This window comes from Osmerus eperlanus, chromosome 6, assembly GCF_963692335.1.
Source record: "Osmerus eperlanus chromosome 6, fOsmEpe2.1, whole genome shotgun sequence".
NCBI lineage: Eukaryota > Metazoa > Chordata > Actinopteri > Osmeriformes > Osmeridae > Osmerus > Osmerus eperlanus.
Genome location: NC_085023.1, coordinates 6,648,832 through 6,666,586, shown reverse-complemented (window position 1 = coordinate 6,666,586; position 17,755 = coordinate 6,648,832). Strand labels below are relative to the sequence as shown.

The window sequence follows — 17,755 nt, the reverse complement described above, 5'->3', positions numbered from 1 at the left end:
CCAGATAGATTCAACATTTCAATGAACCTGAGATAATGTAAGATACCCTACTCTACCTTATTATCTTAGCAACTCTCTTTTTCTATGGCTCTGGTCTGGCCATGAGGTACGTAAGTCAGATGAAAATCTACCGGCGAATCAGCGAACAGAGGGAGTGGCTTCTACAAGGAAGTCAAAAGTTTAAATTACTGTCCCAATATCTGATTCACATAAGAAATAAATGTATATAGTAGTCCTATAATTATTATGGCCTACCGGTAGCTGTCTTTCATAATTTTATCTTTAGTCATGCTTATATGTGTCATAATCAGTGTTGGGAACGCGTTACTGTAATCAGATTACATTTGTCTGTAACGCAGTAATGTAACGCATTACTGTTGATAACTTCAGTAATCGCATTACAGTTACTAATACAAAAATGTTTTAAGCATTATTTTAATTTTGAGACATTTTGCTTACTGCCAGTAGCCTACTGTAGCCTTGTAATGCTTGGCAACTTTTAGGTTGATGTTCACAACTTTGTCAGCTTTGTGGTATTAAAAAGCAGAAAAGAGAGATCCGTCCTCATTATAATAAGAATTTGAGTTGATTTGGGCATATATATTGTTATTTGGCAAGTGCATCTCAGGTGACGGAGTAATCCAAAAGTAATGTAACTGTAACTAGTTACTTTCAGCAGTGAGTAATCTAGTAAAGTAAAGCATTACTTTAAAAAAAGTAACTAATGCGTAATCTATTACTTTTTTTGAGTAACTACCCCAACACTGGTCATAATGCCCCATGCGACGGCAAATACTTAGAGCACAATTTTCACGATATTACATTATATCATCATTACGATACGACTTTTTTCGTTTGTCGTTGTCATTTCAAGGCTGTCACCAAGGTGTGTCCACGTCATGGCAAACGTGGGTTGGAGGATTAGGCTATCACTAACAATTGAATCTGGAATGAAAGGTAATACTGCTGAGTCATATCTAGGGTAACTGTCTTGTGATACAAATTCGAGTCAATAATCAAAATATTTTAACACAGTTCTTTTCTATTTCCTCTCAATCACTGAATCGTTCCGTAAATATAAGTATTTCAGAAAAATAACTCGTTACAACAAATTCATTTAGAAGCTTCGGACCGTCAGCAAACGCTATCATTGCTGGGCAGTCACGTGTGTTCGTTCAACGTGAAGAGTGGAGAAAGACCATTTAAGCAGGCAGGAGTCCGTAACGGCGCATTCGAGTAGGTTATTTGGGAATAGAGAACAACATACTTCTTTATTGTCCATCAAGAAAGGCAGTCCATTACGTAGACAAATATATAATAAATCCAACTGTATGTGCAATTGGGGACGTCTGCTAGAAGAAACATTACCTTAACCTCTGTCTTGGAACATTTTACCATTACGTTTTTAATAGCGTGTTAGCCTGATATAACAAGATATGTGCGAAGGCCTTCTTGACAGCTGGCGAACGTTACCTGACAGAGCGGTAACTTACGGTGTACTAGTAAACACTAACTAAAGGATTTTTTTATTTGGACCATATTTAAGCGACAGAAAGTACATTGGTAAACTTGGCTGGCTAGCAAACGTTCATGCTAGTTGTGGGTGCGGAACTAGCGAGTTACAGTCAAGTCAGGAAGAACGCGGTTGTCTATCTACCACACCGGTTGTGCTAGTATGGGCTTGCTGTCACAAGGGTCGCCGTTGAACTGGGAAGAAACAAAAAAGTATGCAGACTATGTCAGGAAACATGGTATTATTCAGTTCCTCAACATCTACAACAAGGTGAAAGAACGGCAGAAGGATGTGTTGAAATGGGGCGATGAGGTAAGAAAGGGTTTGTCATAACTTGACTACGAACTAAATAGTGCTACAGTAGTCTAGTTAGCTGACAAGCTAACTGACCTTAGCTAGTAGTATAGTTTTATAGTGTAAACCCTGTTGTATGTCTGCATCGTGAAATTTAAACACATAGGTGTGATGATGAAACAGTCAAGGTGCATTACATTGTCATTGGCAAGTCATACTTTGCAGGTGCATGCGACGTTTGTGGTGCAGGCAAAACGTTTCACTTTGTTAGTTAAGCTAACTAGCTACAACTACTAGGCTGTAGGCATGTTTTGAGTAATGCCTTGCAATACGGCATATTACTGTACATTCTAAAACGGTTGTACCCTTTGAATAAACCAGTCTTTGGCATTTATTTTTTAAATAGTATAACGGCTAGCTAGCTATCATTGTGAGATCTGGACTGAGGGGCTACACTTAGTTGTCGAGTAAATGTATGGTTTTAAAAGGTAGGCTGATTTGAAAGTGAATTTTTTTTCTACTTCCCGCAGTGACCCACATGTGACTGCCGTTTTTTTCTTAAGACCATTAGTATTAGAAACTGGCTACTGTGATAGAACCTAGTAAATGTCAGCATGTTCCACTAGTATACGTACTCTTTATGTTGTTCGCATCAATACAGACGACTAAAAACTTTCTGACATGGTTCCATACCAGTCTTTATTTCATGCATGCTGGTCCTAAAACTTCAGTGTGCCTCAGCTTGACCACAAGCCGGCTTTGATTTCAAACGATGTGGAATGTTGTTGTTATAGAGTAATCCTGCTAGCAGACAGGGGATTTACTGAGTGTCAGAGTCAAGGAAACATAATCGATGAATTGGAATAGATGTGAGGGTTTCCCAATCCTATCTTGGAAACATGTCCACAGGCTCTGGGTCTGCTGAGTTTGAGACACAATTGAACATGGCATTATGGCTGTGGCATTTGTAGACTCTGAGCCATTCTGGTCTAGTGAACATAAATGAGGAAATATGCCTATGGTTGATAGCCTAACATTGCCATTTGTGTGTTGATTGTTTAAATGCCCATGGCCACTTCATTCCATTGAAAGTAAATATGTCAGGGAAATGTTGTCTCATGCAGTCCTTTATATTGAATAACCTATAGGCTAATAAACTATTATAAGACTGGTAAAGGACATGAATGAAACTATTGCGACCTTGATCATTCTTTTGGTTTAATGATAACCTTAAAAGACGGTTTGTGTTCTTCTAGGTGGAATACATGTTGATTGAAATAGACGAAAAGAATGAAAAGGTTCGTCTTGTGCTGAATGGTGGAGAGGTTTTGGAAACGCTTCAGGAAAGAGGTGAAAACAGTAACCCCAAGTAAGTAAGCTTGAAATGGACAGCTATTTTCTTTCCAGAGGTGTTGATTCCCATACAACCAGTTAAAACTCAACCAGAGTTTACCTCTGCGTAGTGTAAATGTGTTTGTAGAAGCCCATGAGTATGATGCGTGCAGCCAATGACGTCGACCAAAATGTGTTGAGCCAACTTCACCCAGGGAAAATGCCAGTGGCACAGGGGAATAGTGAAGCCGTAGCATTCCTCATTACTGCCTCTCAGTTGCACATATACTGAAGGCCTTGCCCTGAAGCACAAATGTACTCCACATATCACAGAGGCAAGCTCACATGAGATAAAGGAAAACAACAAAAATCCGGTTTACTTTATTTGAATGAACAATCACTGAAAAATATATAACAAAGAATGCAGGACCTTTGACTCCGAGGTGACTTCTGTCATAGTCTGTTGTGTCTGAAAAGTCCTGTTGTGTTTCTTTCTGAAGCCATCCCACCCTATGGAGGCCAGAATATGGCAGCTACATGATTGAAGGGACTCCAGGACAGCCGTATGGAGGGACTATGTCAGAGTTCAACACAGTGGAGGACAACATGGGGAAAAGGAGGAGAGAAGCCTTGTCAGTCCTCAATGAGAATGAAACACTCTGCACCATCACATCATTCCCAAGGTAGCCTATTCACTTCCTAGTTTTGCAGTCACACTTTTCTTTTTTTTGGGGGGGGGGGGGAGGCTGTATCATGGCCAAATCTACTTTTGTGTTGCTTTAGAAGTTTAATTTAACTATAACTATAAACTGTTTTTTTAGGTTAGGATGTCCAGGGTTCACCCAACCAGAGTACCGCCCCACACCTGTTGAAAAAGGAGTGTCAAAGTCATTGTTCTTCCCAGATGAAGCCATAAACCGACACCCAAGATTTAGGTAGGCTTGTGTTTATGTTGCATTTACCGATAAGGCCACGATTATTTTTCCTTTTCAAGTCAATTATGAATATAGATCCTATTCTTTTGCATACAATTCACAGTCCATTGCCATTAGACCTAAGTAGGTTGTCATAATGCCTGAGCAGGCTAGTAAAAACTGTTTGGACAAATTCTGTTGTCCTGTCATTTTTTATTTTTTTTGCATTAGACACAATTTGTAACATTTGCATTTCTTGTAACAATGTCCTTTCAGCACATTGACCCGGAACATTCGTCATAGAAGAGGGGAAAAAGTGGTTATCAATGTACCAAGTAAGTTTAGAGATGTTTATGTGTTTATTGCCAATCCAATTTAGTAATATTTGCACTGACTGAAGACAAAATCAAATCAATCCTTTGACTAGTCATTGTCATTTGACAATCAGAACTGCAACATTCAGCTGTTTTCCCTCTCTCCGTTTTCCTGCCAAGTATTCAAAGACAAGAGTACTCTGTCTCCTTTTGTGGAGAAGTTCCTTGAGGATGACGGGGAGGCAGCCAAGGCATCTCTCCCTGATCACATCTACATGGACGCCATGGGCTTTGGGATGGGCAACTGTTGCCTTCAGGTACATGCAACACACAACATCCCCTTGACACACTATTGTGTACGGTTAACTGCATGGTGTGGTAAGGAACAGTTGTTGGTTTGTAGATGATTACATAATCAATCAATAATTTATTTTTGTCCGGTCCCCAAAGTTATGTACTGGTTTTGCACACCTAATAAGTAATATTTAAATGTACTTGAACCTTTTTATGGTGTTTTCCCAGGTGACATTCCAAGCTTGCAGCATTGATGAGGCTCGGTACCTTTATGACCAACTAGCAACATTCTGCCCTATTGTGGTAAGGCCCATTTTGTGCATGGGTGTGTAATTGTGATTACAGCCAATACAAACATAACAGCCAATACAAACATAATTTTCACACACTATTAATATTGCACTATTAGTATGTCACTTTGGGTAAAAACTAGGGATCAGGGAAAACAACCATACAGTTCAGTATCACAATTATTTCCACCCACAACATTTTTATTGTCATGTTGACGGCAACTCCTTCAGTCCTCATAACAAACTTGTATGTTTTCTGTCCTCATGTTTGTTTCAAACGAGAAATCATGGTGTGCAATGAAGCTAGAGAAAACATATCCTGCACCTACACAGTTCACATCCAAAGTTTGGAAACACTGGCTTTCATACTTTTAAAAGGGAAACCAGAGCTAGACATGTCTAAAGATGTGTGCAAGCTCTGTCAGGCAAAATGAAGGCATTGTGGAAATACCAAAAATGTTTGCTGTCATATAACACATCCAGTGTTTCCCAACACGACAGAAACAAAACATGCAGCAGCAGCAACAAGCTGGACTCTAATAAACTTCACAGTAGCTTTACACATTAGGAAGTCTGTTGCTCATTAGCTGCGACCTGCAGCTCTATAGCTCATTCTGACGGTCAGTCCACCCAAATTTGTGTGCATGTACATGGTCGCAGGTATTGTGAATTTGCGCTTGTTTCATCTGAAAGCAGGGCACAAAAATAACAGCAAATCAAATATGCAGGTGCCTGGTAGATTTCCTTTACTCACCAGCCAATCTTATTGAGTGGCTGGTAAAATTTTAACATTCACCACAAGCCATTTGGCCGGCAAACATAAACATTTATTTTGCACCCTGCAATTAATGCACATAAAGTTCACTTAAAGGCACAATTGTTAAGTTATTGTGGTGTTTGTTTTAAGAGCTCAATGCAATAGTAATGCAATGCAAAGCTTGCTGCACTTGAATGTCCTCTGTGACAATTTATTTTTAAAGTTTACTGATCAATCCTTTGGCAGTTTTTGCCTTTACAAGTACTACTCAATGAACTAGTCGCTTTTTATTAGGGCTGTCCCCGACTAAGATTTTTCTTTGGTCGACCAAGACTCGACTGAACACTCATGAAAATCGACTAATCTACATTTGAAACGTGTAAATCTTTTTCTATGTCACAATGTTTTTCAGCAAACCATTTTGTGTAATGTTTTACCTCACTGTTTTAAGAGATAATCTGAAAGAAATACATACATAAGAAGGGTGATTGACAACTTGACAAAAAAAATTACAAACATTTTCCCGATCTGACTCAATGTAGAGCTAGCTGCTGGACATTCCAGTAATAAGCCTTGTGTGGTCCTGTTGTTACCGAATGCCGATATAATAAAAAATACCTGAGTGTTTGCATGCATTAGCGAAGTAGGCCAATTTACGGTTTTCAAGTGGTACATCATATTCGACGTCGAACTATGGAATATACACCGTTGTTGGCAGTGTGCATTCAATGTTTTGAGTCACCCGGTACTTTGATTAAATGCTTCCATACCACAGATTTCTTTGCCGTTTGGGGGGGTGGGAGGTGGTGGTGGTGCTGGATGGCAGAGGCATGGCTGAATACACAAATAAAAATATAATTCATTATTATTGATACAAATAAACATGACTTATTCATTATTTATTATTATTACACGTCATTACATAAACAGAAACACTGCCTCCGCTTCGCGATTGTGCCATTGTGATTTAATGTGCTGAGTAATGTAATTTTTCTGACCTTGTCAATCAGTGCGACACGCTTTGCCAAAGGTGTGGGCATTGTGGATATGGCTTTGAGATATGAAATTATTAAGCATTTTTATGGTTATCGGTGTCGTTCATTTTCAAAATCAATTTGCTGATAAAATATATATATATTCTTTTTCATTATTTGTTCATTTGTTGCTTGTTATGACTTAAAGAAGTAAATGTAAGTTTTACAAAACATTTACAGAATGATGCTCGATGCTCTCTGCACTTTTTTGTTGTTGTTATTATTATTAATATTAATGTTGTTATTATTAACGGTTCTCAAAATTAAAGATATGGTTAAAATAATTTAAAGAGAGGCTTTGTCAGAGGCCTTTTTATTCTTAATTTTGACATTAATTTTGATTTTTACACTAGACTAGACACTATATATCGGTTATTGGTCTACTTGATCTGCAATAATCGGTATCGGCATCGGTCCTGAAAAACTAATATCAGTCGATCCCCTACTTTTTTTTTTTTTTTTTGCTGGTGCACCTCCCATTTTTACCAGTGATACTTGATTCAACTTGCATCTACTACCTGCGCAGATATCAACTGCGAAACTGGGTTGTAGGTTGCCAGGTTGAGGTCACAAATGTGTTGAAATTTGTATGATGTCGATTGTGTGAGTAGGGAAACTGGACAACCTTGGAATGATATATTGATTACATAACGATGTTTGGGCCATACTAATTACTGGAGTTTCCCTGGAGTGTTGACAGGTATGTTTTTATGATCCAGGGGAAAAGATAAGCAATCATAAATCTCCAATATTGACTGAATTGCAGTACATACACCATTGCAATACATATTGTATCTGCTGTCAAGTATTGCAGTAATATTGTATCAGGAGGTCCTTACCGATTCCCAACACTAATAATTGTCTGCTAAATTAATCAAATATAAATGTAAATTATGTTTATTTTAAGTTTAAAAAGCCAGCTCTGTCTTTGTCTCCAGATGGCCCTAAGTGCTGCGTCACCCTTCTACAGGGGGTATGTGTCAGACATAGACTGTCGCTGGGGAGTTATCTCTGCCTCGGTGGACGACCGGACGCAGGAGGAGAGAGGCCTGGAGGTGAGACCAGTAATGTAATGCAGAGTAAAAAAAAAAGTACAGCAAAAAAAATAGTTATGTTGAAAGGTTTCTGAATACATAAACTGAAGTTACTTTCAAGCGTTTATTTATGCTTTTAGTCAGTATTACAGCAATTCACATTTCTCTATCAAATTATTATTTCCAGGGATGTTGCTAATCCCTTTTTACAGGGGCACGTGCCCCACTATATATCTGCTGTGCCCCAGTAAAAATAATTTGTTTTTAAGTTTTAATAATTTACTTTATTAGTCAGTGCATTCATTTAGATTGATAATCCTGGGAAAAAGAAACGCAGTATCGCAATCAATGCAGTTTAACCGAAAACACAAACTGATGGGTGCCCGTAGGGCTGGGCGATATATAAAAAAATTACGATAGTCGATATATATATCTCGATAGGTTTTCATTTGCATTTAAATAATAAAAAACATGATTTTTTGATTTTCTTCTCCATTAGAAAACAACAAAAACAATTTAGATAGTACAGCTATTGTTACAAAGTACAACATGTGTAGTGCAAATTTAAGCAGTTGCAATAAAATGGTACTTGCAACTTGACAAAATGGACCTCACATGGAACAATTCATGCAGAGGTCCTTATGTGACAGGACCAAAAGAGAGTGCCTGTGCGAGTGCAATTTTCAGTTTGTGTGTATGTGAACACAGAGGAGCCAGACGGTGATATTAAAACACAAGCAACACGGATATGGTTTTTAAAATATTCGATATTTTCAAATTTTACATTGTCGTCAAAATTATTGCGATATTATCGCTAATATTCGATATATCGCCCAGCCCTAGGTGCCCGCAGAATTCCATGTCTGCGCACTATTCTGTGCTTGCTATAATAGCCACTGCAGCGCACACACAAAAGTCCAGGTGTCGGCAGGCAAGTCAGAATTAAGGTAGGCTAAGAAAACATTACGAAACTAAAGAAAGTTTCTAAATAATAGGCCAACCTATCATCTTATTTTGACTCAAACATAATAACAACATGAGTCCAATGTATTATATTACACAAAGCTATAAAAAAAAACTGCATTTGCGCTCAAGTTATTGGGAATGTATTGTTGCACGCTCGCATTAACTATGGCTGTCACTACCAAAGCTGATATCAAACTGGCGTCCCTGAACTGTACGTATAATAAGTAGGGACCTGTGCCCCAGTAGAGCTTTATGTCTAGCAAAGCGTCTGATTATTTATTTTATATATTTTGCATCTCGAAAGGTCTAAACATATTATTTCTCTTTTCAGCCTTTGAAGAACAACAAATACAGGATCTTGAAATCGAGATATGATTCAATAGACAGCTACCTCTCCAGCTGTGGTGAAAAGTACAATGACATAGATCTTACCATAGATGAGGAGATCAATAAACAGCTTCTAGATGCAGGTAATGCCAACCACAGTCACCAATATTGTATTGGTAAGACAAAAGTCCTGAATGTTTCTATTTATGAAGTGAGTCATGTCAAGTTTGTTTTGTGTTTTTTAGGGATTGACAAATTGCTGGCACAACACATCGCCCACCTTTTCATCCGGGACCCACTGTCTCTCTTCCAGGAAAAGATTAATCTGGATGATGAAAACGAGTCTGAACACTTTGAGGTAGAGCTAAAGTAGCAACCGCTCCAACCTGATATCTGTCGCTGATATCTGTCGTAACACAAATATGATGGACTCGGCCAATCTACTTGACATGCCAATTGGATGAAACTACTGCATATTTAAGACTGTGACTGGTTGCTAGTTCTCCTAGTTAAACAGACAGACTAACAAATAGCTGAAGAACCTTGTCAGTTAGCAACTACTATGGTTAGCTGGCTGTATAACGTTATCTGGGTATCTAGCTGGCTAACGTTAGCTGCTGAAAGCCAGCTAACACGTAATGTAGCACGGTATACCGGTGTTGTGTCCCAACTGGTTTCCAAACTAACTGGTTTCCCAGCTGTGGGTGCACCTATCAGTCCGCCTCTATCACCAGATTCGTCACAAATTCACGAACATATTGCTGACGATTTTCAAGTTGGATGTCATATTTGCTGCGGCGAATATGAAAGCATAGGCTACGTGCGCACTACATTACAGGGTTTTTCCTGTGTCAAAATGGGTCTTCGGTGCTCCAAAAAATAATATATATATATATATGTATTCTTTTTTTTCTTTTTTCTAATCAATGTATTTATTCCCAGGTGTTTTGAATCTCCCCCCCTGTAATAGTTTAATAGCTAATGTAATATTGCACATATTTTCGTACTATTTCCCCTAAAGCAATAAAGTTAGGCTACTTAAAGACACCTTACACTCATAAAGTATGCTCTAAATGGCATAAATGCTGCCAATTAATAATTGACGTAACAACTTATTGTAAATGGTCAGTAGCCTAGCCTATCGATTAAGGTAGGCCACTCTGAAGCATGTACACTGCCTGCTTCATTTGATCTTGATAGGCTAAGCATTCTGTAGCAAATAATGACAATAAACCCACTTTTTATTAATTAAAACTACTTCAGCATAATAATGCACCTAAAATACAAACCTGAGCAAGGGCAGCAATCGCTATCGAATCAACAGACAATTTAGCTAGCAGGGGAAGAATACAAACAACGAAAATCACCAGTTAACTTGATTTAAATTTGCAAGAACTATAGACTTATACAATAACAGGCTTCAATGAACTGACAATATAAGTTATACGACTTACAGTTCTCAAGGACGCACACACGCAATCTCAACTGCGGTGTGAAGCGCGTGTCCGTGCAATTCTCCGACATGCACTCTAACAATCACTGCTGATAGACGGCCTAAAATGTTGTACAGCCTGATTTCTGATACCGTGGTGGCAGAAATGTAGCCATAGAGGAAACACTGCACTATATATTATCACTCCAGGTTAAGAATACCAATGGAGGCTGCGTTGGAAATCGTAGGCTAAAACAAACTTTTGTCAGCATTTTGAGTGGAAATTTCATTTGCATTTGTACAGGTGTATTAGTGCACGTCGGGCTAGTGCACGTCGGGCTGGCCCTCGCAGCGGAACGACAGTTTACTGGCCGCTCTGTCCATTCGCGCACCTCAAAGTTGCTCGTATTGATCAGACAAGAAGACACGCTTATCAAATCGATTACTATTGATCAAAACAGAACGAGGGTTCGGCTGTAGCCTACTTGAAACATACTATTGAGAACATATTCGCTGACATGCATTGCACGTGTGATGAACACAACTTTACAAAAAAAAATGATCGCAGACTTTTTTCTGCCTTTGGTGCTCGGGATTTGTCATTGGCGCTCGGGAAAACGGCTTTGGTGCGCGCCAAAATTTTCTTTATGCAGGAAAAACCCTGCATTACCATTCACGACAAAATAAATGGAGACAAAATAAAACATTTGCAGGCTCGCATGAAGTGGGATTCGATCGCACTAGAGCAAAAATATGTATTCACCAAAGCCTATTGATTTACACTGCAAGCTATACCAGCTCTGAAAAATTACCAAAATTGTTACGTATTTATTAACTACTTTGGCCTTCAGGTAACATCTTGATTTGGCTTCTTCTGAATCAACTGGTTCCCATAGACACTACCCGAATGTAGGCTACTAATCACGTATTTGGGGTTGTTTTGAGGCAATAGCCGTATTTACCACGACATCAAAGCTCCTTCTGACACCGCATATTTAAAATTCATACTAACAACGTCGCTGCTAACCGAGATAATACGATCAAAATACGCGTAACCCTTTGAAATCACAACATGGGTCTATTCGTTTCCTATGCGATTTCGTGTATGGCTGAGTGTTTCTTCGCTATATCTTTTGAAATCAATTCATTTCAAAATGTAATATTCCGATCAAATGTAGTGAGCACTACATTACAGCCATTCACGCCATAATAAATGGAAACTACGAAAATAAAAGATTCTCAAGCTTGAATGAAGTGGGATTCGATCCTACGAGCAAAACCACATTCATCACTGCAGTCAGTTGCATTACACCTCGAGCTACTGAAGCACATGAGAATTTTAGGAATTCTGTCACGGATTTATGAACTACGTTAATAAAAGTTAACACAACATAAAATAAGTAATATGTTTGTGAATTTGTAATGAATCTGGTGATAGAGGCAGGCGGACTGATAGGTGCACGCACAGCTGGGAAACCAGTTAGTTTGTAAACTAGTTGGGACACAACACCGGTACTGGCTGGCTTTTCAGGAACGTTTGACGCACACATTTATATAAATACAATTAATATAAATACTACGGCTGTCAAGCGATTAAAATATTTAATCGCATTATTTCATATAGTTAATTGCGATTAAATTCATTACAGTAATTTAATCTGTTCAAATTTTACCCCAATAAAAGATTTATTTGTGAAATAACATTAAAAGGGTGTACTTAACTTCAAATAACTGGAGGATAACGAGGAAATTGAGAGGGAGTTTTATTCACTCACACATAGGCTGTAACATTGTCGAGTGTTGTCTGCCGTATATTACCGGAGCGAACGCTGCTGCTGTACGCTGTTGCTGCTCACGCTGCTGCTGTACGCTGTTGCTGCTCACGCTGCTGCTGCTAGCTGTGTGCTTTGCTTGCATGTGATATTTTAGGCTGGAAGTACTCCGGTGATAACTAAACTCAGCCTGACAATAAGTACACACAGCCTTGGTTTTGTCAACCGGGCCGTCTGGCAACCTTTTGAAATGGAACTTCCCATCTAAAAGCCCTCTCCATCATTCAGCTACCGTCGGCAGTTAAAGTCATGTGACAACAGGTGATTCCCAGGGTCAAAAAGAAACCTGCGTTAACGGCACAATTGTTTTAAATCACGTTAAAGTGAGGTTGCGTTCATGTGTTATTATCGCGTTAACTTCGACAGCCCTAATAAATACTTAGTGACGGAGTGGGGATGTAAGGGTAACAAAAGTGTTATCAATTTGTTTTTTGACCAACAGCTTTTGACCAATAATTTGTGACTTGAGAAAACAACATAAAAATGACGGCAACGTGTTTATATACTTTGAGGCCTTTTTTTGGGGGTGAACGTGAGCAGCTCGTCCAAACAATGTCATATGTGGCACTGCACTGAGCAAGATGCCTACAGATTTGAAACAAAAATTGACATACATTCTGACAAGACATACATTCTTGGAATTATAATTGGGTGTGCTTGCCTTCGGCAAGAGCACAACCTTTGTTCTCTCACATATATATTATTATTTTCGCCCCCCTAAGGATCCCTCAATATTTGGACTACATAGACAACATGGGTGTCAAAATGATCGTCTTGGTCACGATTGCATTGCTTCTATTGGGATTTACGTTCTGTTGCACGGTTTAGGTTTGAATTACGTTTTTGTGGCGAAAGTGAAGCTAACTTGCTAGACACAGTCACTGACGTGACGTTACTAATGTCACGAAAACACGCATGACTACCTCTAGCAGAAAATGTGTTTAGCAGCTCGTTAACTTCTGGGAGATAGCTAGGCTAACTATAGCTTTACTGCAAAGCAGCTGCAGAAACGCCACAAGCAAAAAGGCCAGGGTGATAACTATTTACTACATTTACACAATTGTGAAGTGTAATGTACAATATAAGATGATATTATTAAGGAAGTACATCTACTTTCGGAAAGAGTAGTCTACTATTTCACTGAAGCATTAGCATCATGACATTAGCCTCTGTTGCCCGGGCAACACATACTACAGTGGTCTATGATGCATCTGTTTTCAATCGTTAAAATAAACATTTCTCACAAATACATTTTCGTTTTATTATTTATTATGACATTAGATTACAAGTAAACGATTTATTGGTGAAATTATCATTACCTGTGGTATCAAATCAGTGTAGCTCACTGCAACACTGTAGCCTACGCGAGACACACTACAGTAGTAGCTAACAAAAACATCTCCATAGCTGTTTAGGAAGTCAAACGGCGACAGAACATATGTTCGGCACTCCCCTTACTTAAATCAAAAGTCTTTCAATAGGTGAAACTATCTGACTACTAACCTGAACTTCATTGCCACAGCCTAAACTTTGTCAATCTGTTCATGAAAATAATTAATTTCAGCCTAAACCGTACAACGGAACGTTACATCGAATTCTACCAACGCAATCAGTACAATACCAAGACGAACACTGTTACTGTAGTACTAGTACAATTTACCGGGGCAGCTCCTCCACACAGGGCTACATCGCATTTTGCGTTGTTACTGACAATGATCGCTACCAGTGAGCTTTTTATGAACGAGCAATTTCCATTAAATAAATGTCAAGCTTATTTACGTTTTGGGGGGCATATTTTCAGTGAGCAGATGGTACTATTTGAATCGCGATTCCATCTGAGATAGCTACTGCAGGTAACGTCGTTGTTGGAATAATCTTCAAAGGGGGTTCTTTATTAATGAATGAGCGCAATATGAGTAGGCTAAATGCCTGACAATATCACGAGAAGGGAAAAACTTAAAAGGACGTTTAAGTCATAGAGATTAGGTCAATTTTTACACCGGTCTGCCAAATTTAATCGTTTTGATTCAACTATGAGGCTGCTGATCACCATTCCCTCTTGCAGGGGAAATGAGAAGACAACTATTTCATTCTACACTTCACTCTTAGTATTTTGAGTTGTAAATGAGCAGCAAAAAAAATATGCTTTTAAATCTATGTAATCTTTATAAATAATAAGTATGCATTTTTTTAATAAAATATACTGAAATATCAGTTGTAAAAATGTCATTAAAAAACAGACCCCTCTTCAACCGACGAAAGCAAGCACACCTTACAATTTCCCCAGAAATTGTACCCTCTCTAGGTAAATCAGTGGAATTGTTGTTTCTAACTGATACCCGACTTTTCATCTTCCTTGTAGAGCCTCCAGTCAACTAACTGGCAGACGATGAGGTTTAAACCACCCCCTCCGAACTCAGACATTGGCTGGAGGGTGGAATTTCGCCCTATGGAGGTAGTAATACCGACACCATATATATGTATATATGACATAACAGTTTATGTATTAAAGAAATTGTAATTATTTTGTGTAAGAGTATCAAAAATCAATTATGTTTAAATGTGTAGAGCTTGGAAAGAATGGATTGTACTTTATGTTCTGATATAGTTGATTATTTTCACTAAAGCACTACCTATTTTACAAGATTGTTTTAATCTGTTGTCAGTGTCTATAATGATTATAATTTATTTCTGTTCCAGGTTCAACTAACTGATTTTGAGAACTCTGCCTATGTAGTCTTCGTGGTTCTGCTCACCAGGGTTATCCTGTCGTATAAGCTGGACTTCCTCATCCCCTTATCAAAGGTGGGCTGTCATCTTAGTACAAATGGACTGAATCTCCTTAAATTGATTTGTACAAAATACATGGTATCAGTCTTGTAATGAAAGCTTTCAGAGACATCAAACTGTTGAATTGATAAATCCATATTATATATAGGAGTTGTAGATTAGGTCAGTTGTAGTTAGATTTAGGCAATTTTCCCTTGTGAATTAGGTTGACGAGAACATGAAAGTTGCTCAGAAGAGGAATGCAGTCAAAGAGGGCATGTTCTACTTCCGGAAGGACATCTTTAAAGGTGAGACTTTTTCTCTATTAAAGTTCACATACATCTTTTGAAACAGTCTAGATTTGCGTTGTGAAGCACTAGCTGAGATGTCATATGTGCATGTTTACAGGATGCAACCCAGTGGACGGTTCCTCTGCAGCCCAGAATGGCCTGGATATAGATGCCGATGGGGAGATGTACACTCTGATGAGCATCGACACCATTATCAATGGAAAGGTACGCACCAGTGCTCACATTCATATTTCCACTCTACTTGAACATTCAGATGTCATATGATTGGCAATCAGGTAGAATAACAAAGGCTTTTTATTTATTTATTTAGGGACATTTATGAAAACGTTTTTATTAATAAAATAAACTGAAAAATTGAAATAGAAAATTTACAAATCTGTTATTTGTTATTATTCACTCGTTAGGAAGGAATATTTCAGGGGCTGATCCCCATCCTGAACTGCTATCTAGAGAACATGGAGGTGGATGTTGACACCAGATGCACCATCCTCAACTACCTGAAGCTAATCAAGAAACGTGCCTCAGGTACTGGCTTGTCATTTGCTGCTTCTGCCATTATAAAGACAAGGCAAATGGGTATACGGTCTCCATTCACACATGGACTTGAAAAAGTGGAATATGATAGCAATGATCTGCATCAATAACCTGTGTATTTGGCTTTATCAACATATTTTCAACATAATAATCACTAATATAAATATTTGCTTATGGTGTAGGTGAACTGATGACGATGGCGAAGTGGATGAGGGAGTTTGTTGCTCACCACCCTCAGTATAAGCAGGACAGCGTCATCACTGACAAGATCAACTTTGACTTTATTCGGAAGTGTGACAGGATTGCAAAAGGGGAAGAGAAGTGCCCAGAACTCATAGGAGAACCAGTCAATCGGGGCAAATAATGGTGCAGACTGAGTGAATGTGTTACCATGCATTGTTTAAAAAATAAATAAAAGCATGTGAAGAAAGACCAAATATGTAGCTGGACAATGAAGTGGTCCAAAAGGTTTTAAGAGATCTAAAGTTGCATGTGTGCATTGTAATGGTCAAGTGGGTCTGTATTGAAGTTGTATATACTGTATCAGATTTTTACAATTCCAAAATTATTTTAATAGATTGAGAGATGCGAACAGGTATGTAATAGTAATCATGTGTGTGTGTGTGTGTGTGTGTGTGTGTATATATATATATATATATATATATATATATATATATATATATATATATATATATATATATATATATATATATATATATATATATATATATATATATATATATATACTTTTACTTAGTGTCGAAGAAAAACAAAACAACGTTTTATGGTTGAGATTATCTAAATGTAGTTAAGAGTTGTACATTAGGTATGATTTTTATCATGTGGTTTGTAAATAGTGCACTTCCACTAAACCAAACTTTAATAGAGGGGGTATTTCTTTGCCAGATTTTGTGGGACATCTGCATTTTGTCAGATTATTTTTGCCTTTTAAAAGAGAGATGCTTGTTGATTATTTTGTTGTTATTTGCTGTGCTAATAATGTATTAGAACCTAGAGTAGGATAATGTTGAAGTGCAGACGCAAGTGAACATTTTGCTTGGAATGTGTCTCTTTGAATAAATCTGTGTACAGCAACATCCCTTAGCCTGTGTTTCATTGAACAGTTTAATTATTATGATTCAGACAAATCTTGAGTGAGTTGTTTGTTTCTGTATCGCTTATTTTCCTCCACCAGAGGGTGCGAGGGTTTTGTCTTTGAGCTCTATCGTGCATCAGTTTTCACTTCAGAGTTCATTACTGTAGGCTACCACAGGAATCAGGGTTGTTTTGGAAAACACCGGCCCTTTCCGCATTCTCTAAAATTCACAGAAACTTCACATCCGTAAGACAAATCAGTAGCATTACCTATTTTTGGTTGAAAAGTGTGTAAACTCGCGTTAAAACCACGATTTAATGCTAGATCAGAGGACATGAAAAGATAAGTCTAATAGCCGAACTACAATTAAAAGTGCTATCTAGTTTAAATCATAGGCTACTATAGGTTCAGGAAACTAGCACCATTTGAAACATGAAATCGATCATTGAAACATGACGTCATCTAAATGGATAAACGGTACATTTTATAATGTATTTATTAAAAGAAGAGTTCCCATTTTCTTCATGCTCCCCTTAGATACGCCTACATAAAGTGCTTTATTCAAAAACGTAATTAATTGTTGTGTTTTTATTTGGCTACACAAACTGGAATAGTGATGGACATAATAATTATAATTCAGAGGGTTCAATCGGTCTTTACAATTAGGATCTTAATCTCAGAAATGTTTTTTTTTTTAAAGTATAGGTTGACA

The 17,755-nt window shown here is 38.0% G+C and overlaps 1 protein-coding gene across 2 annotated transcripts; it reads left to right on the top strand.

The window, feature by feature from the left end:
- Positions 1-1,170: 1,170 nt before the first annotated feature.
- Positions 1,171-17,044, top strand: gclc (glutamate-cysteine ligase, catalytic subunit). 2 transcript variants are annotated; one of them, XM_062463246.1, is made up of 16 exons: positions 1,171-1,825; positions 3,064-3,176; positions 3,640-3,822; positions 3,961-4,074; positions 4,330-4,388; positions 4,548-4,684; positions 4,890-4,964; positions 7,681-7,797; positions 9,074-9,212; positions 9,315-9,427; positions 14,696-14,788; positions 15,034-15,138; positions 15,329-15,410; positions 15,511-15,617; positions 15,818-15,938; positions 16,130-17,044. In XM_062463246.1, the coding sequence occupies exons 1-16, from the start codon at positions 1,676-1,678 to the stop codon at positions 16,309-16,311; spliced, it is 1,890 nt and encodes a 629-aa protein (XP_062319230.1). In that variant the 5' UTR covers positions 1,171-1,675; the 3' UTR covers positions 16,312-17,044. The 2 variants fall into 2 exon arrangements, with proteins under 2 accessions (XP_062319230.1, XP_062319232.1); XM_062463248.1 differs by lacking the exon at positions 3,961-4,074.
- The last annotated feature ends 711 nt before the right edge of the window (positions 17,045-17,755 follow it).